This window comes from Apium graveolens, chromosome 5, assembly GCF_009905375.1.
Source record: "Apium graveolens cultivar Ventura chromosome 5, ASM990537v1, whole genome shotgun sequence".
In the NCBI taxonomy this organism is placed as follows: Eukaryota; Viridiplantae; Streptophyta; class Magnoliopsida; order Apiales; family Apiaceae; genus Apium; species Apium graveolens.
The window spans coordinates 12,643,757-12,646,043 of record NC_133651.1 but is presented as its reverse complement, the minus strand read 5'-3'; the positions used below and the strand labels follow the sequence as shown (position 1 = coordinate 12,646,043).

Sequence of the window (2,287 nt, the reverse complement as noted above, 5' to 3'; positions counted from 1 at the left end):
ATAATTAGCTCTTTCTCCGGAGTGGATCATGCGAAATGTATTTTTTATGCAAATTTACAATTTGAATAAGTTAAACCGTGAGTGAGTGACACTCACTCAATTTTAAGTACTTGTCTCTGAACATGTATAAATAGCAGCGTTCATCTCTTTCGAAATATACAAGTACTGTCTAGTGCTTAAACATCTCAAACCCCTAACTATAGAGAAAGATGATAGGGATAGAAGATATTTATAAAGTAATTGTAGCAACCACACCATTATATGTAGCACTGATTCTAGGCTACGGTTCTGTAAAATGGTGGCGTATTTTCACACACGAGCAATGTGATGCCATTAACTTGCTTGTTTGTTACATAACTCTCCCTCTTTTTACCTTTGAATTCACTGCTAATGTTAATCCATTTGCATGGAATTTTGTGCTGATTGGGGCTGATGCATTTTCCAAAGTTATTATCGTAGGAGTTTTAGCTCTTTGGGTTAAGTTTAGTACCAAAGGGAGCTATGGTTGGTCTATAACAAGCTTCTCGTTATCAACTTTAACTAATTCTCTTGTTGTAGGTGTGCCTTTATTAGAGGCAATGTATGGTCCATCTGCGGTTGATTTAGTTGTTCAACTGTCGGTCGTTCAAGCCATTACATGGTTGACGTTGCTGTTATTCGTGCTTGAATTTCGACGGACTCGAATTGGATGTATGGAAAGTGATCAAGAAATGGAAGTTAGGGACAAAGATTTGGAAGGAGATATGAGTGATGGTGATATTGCTGTTGGTCCATCCTTTTGTTATGTAATGATGAAGGTGTGGCTCAAGCTTGCAATGAATCCCAATTCTTATGGTTGTATTGTTGGAATCATTTGGGCATGTGTGGCTAACAGGTATAGTCATACAGTTCATGCATTTATCTCATTTATCTCATTTATATATAATTAAAAATACTGAAAAATAAGTAACAACTACCCGCTATCAAACTTTTAATGTCGATTTTAATAGTATATTTATATATAATTCGTGCGATACTCAGTTGTTTTTATCACTATATATTATAAAATAGGGTAATATATCAAATTAGTAACTGAACTGAAACCCATATATCAAATATTTCATCAATGTGAATGGGATCTCAATTGCACCACTATAGTAATGGATAATGACTGGGACGTTAGCTTGACCAATTGACCAAACAGAAAATGTAACAGTGCTGACATGGAGGTAGACGTGGTGTGACAGGTGTATTATACACGATTATATTAAAAATATTAGAAAACAAAAGGTAAATATTATTATTATTATTACTATTATCACAACTCAATCGTCATTTGGGGATAAAAACCCTAAAACAATTTGCGGCTCATTGAACATATTCTGGTGCGATTCTTGTGTGATTACTTCAGGGATTCTTGTATGATAACAGGTACTCTCGTCTTTGCGTATTAAAGTACTTTTATGTGTGTTTCAAATGCAATATGTGTTGGTTAGTTAGGGTTTGATTGTTATAATTCGTATAAATTGCATATTCGATTATGTCGTTTAATCATGCCTTATGTTTGATGTATATGTTTTGATATATGTGTTACTTTCATAAAACAGTATGGAATCATTTGTTAGTGTGTTTGTTCATCATCACGGTGATTTGGTACACCTTCCTATAAATGAATAAAACGGGGGGAAAGTTGATGTAATTCATGGGGTTGACACTGATATGTTCTCTTTTAGGGATTTAGATGATTTTGCGAGGGACTATGTGTATGGCCCCTCTTATTTGGTGTATTTTCAGACTGGGATGTATATTACTGATGGTGTGAAATTATTGTATGATGATAACAGTGTTAGAGAGATGATATATATTCACAAACCCTTTGGTATGATTGATTTATATATAGATCATTACTCCTGGATGAAGTGATTAACTCATCGTTTGAGGGAAACCCGAACAAGGATACTTGAAAAAAGGCATTCAAATGGACCAACACACCAGATGATCCACTTGAACTTGGTGATTAGGTCTACAACAGTTCTATGGGATATATATATATATATATATATATATATATATATATATATATATATATATATATATATATATAAGTTATTTAGTTTTGCTATGGCACTTTAAGTTTTTAAGACTATCTTGGTTGTGTCTAAGGAACTGTTGTGTGAAACTATTTGGTTTTTTGTCCAACTGTTATGTTACACACAGTTTGATATGGTACTATTACGGCCGTAAACTTTCGTAATGGCATATAAACTTTTGGTTAACTATTCGTAACTTTGTACGACATATTTCTTAT

The 2,287-nt window shown here is 33.4% G+C and overlaps 1 protein-coding gene across 1 annotated transcript; it reads left to right on the top strand.

Annotated features, from left to right (window-relative positions):
* Positions 1-209: 209 nt before the first annotated feature.
* Positions 210-929, top strand: LOC141659823 (auxin efflux carrier component 5-like). The gene has a single exon (XM_074466749.1). The coding sequence runs from the start codon at positions 210-212 to the stop codon at positions 927-929; it is 720 nt and encodes a 239-aa protein (XP_074322850.1).
* Positions 930-2,287: the final 1,358 nt, after the last annotated feature.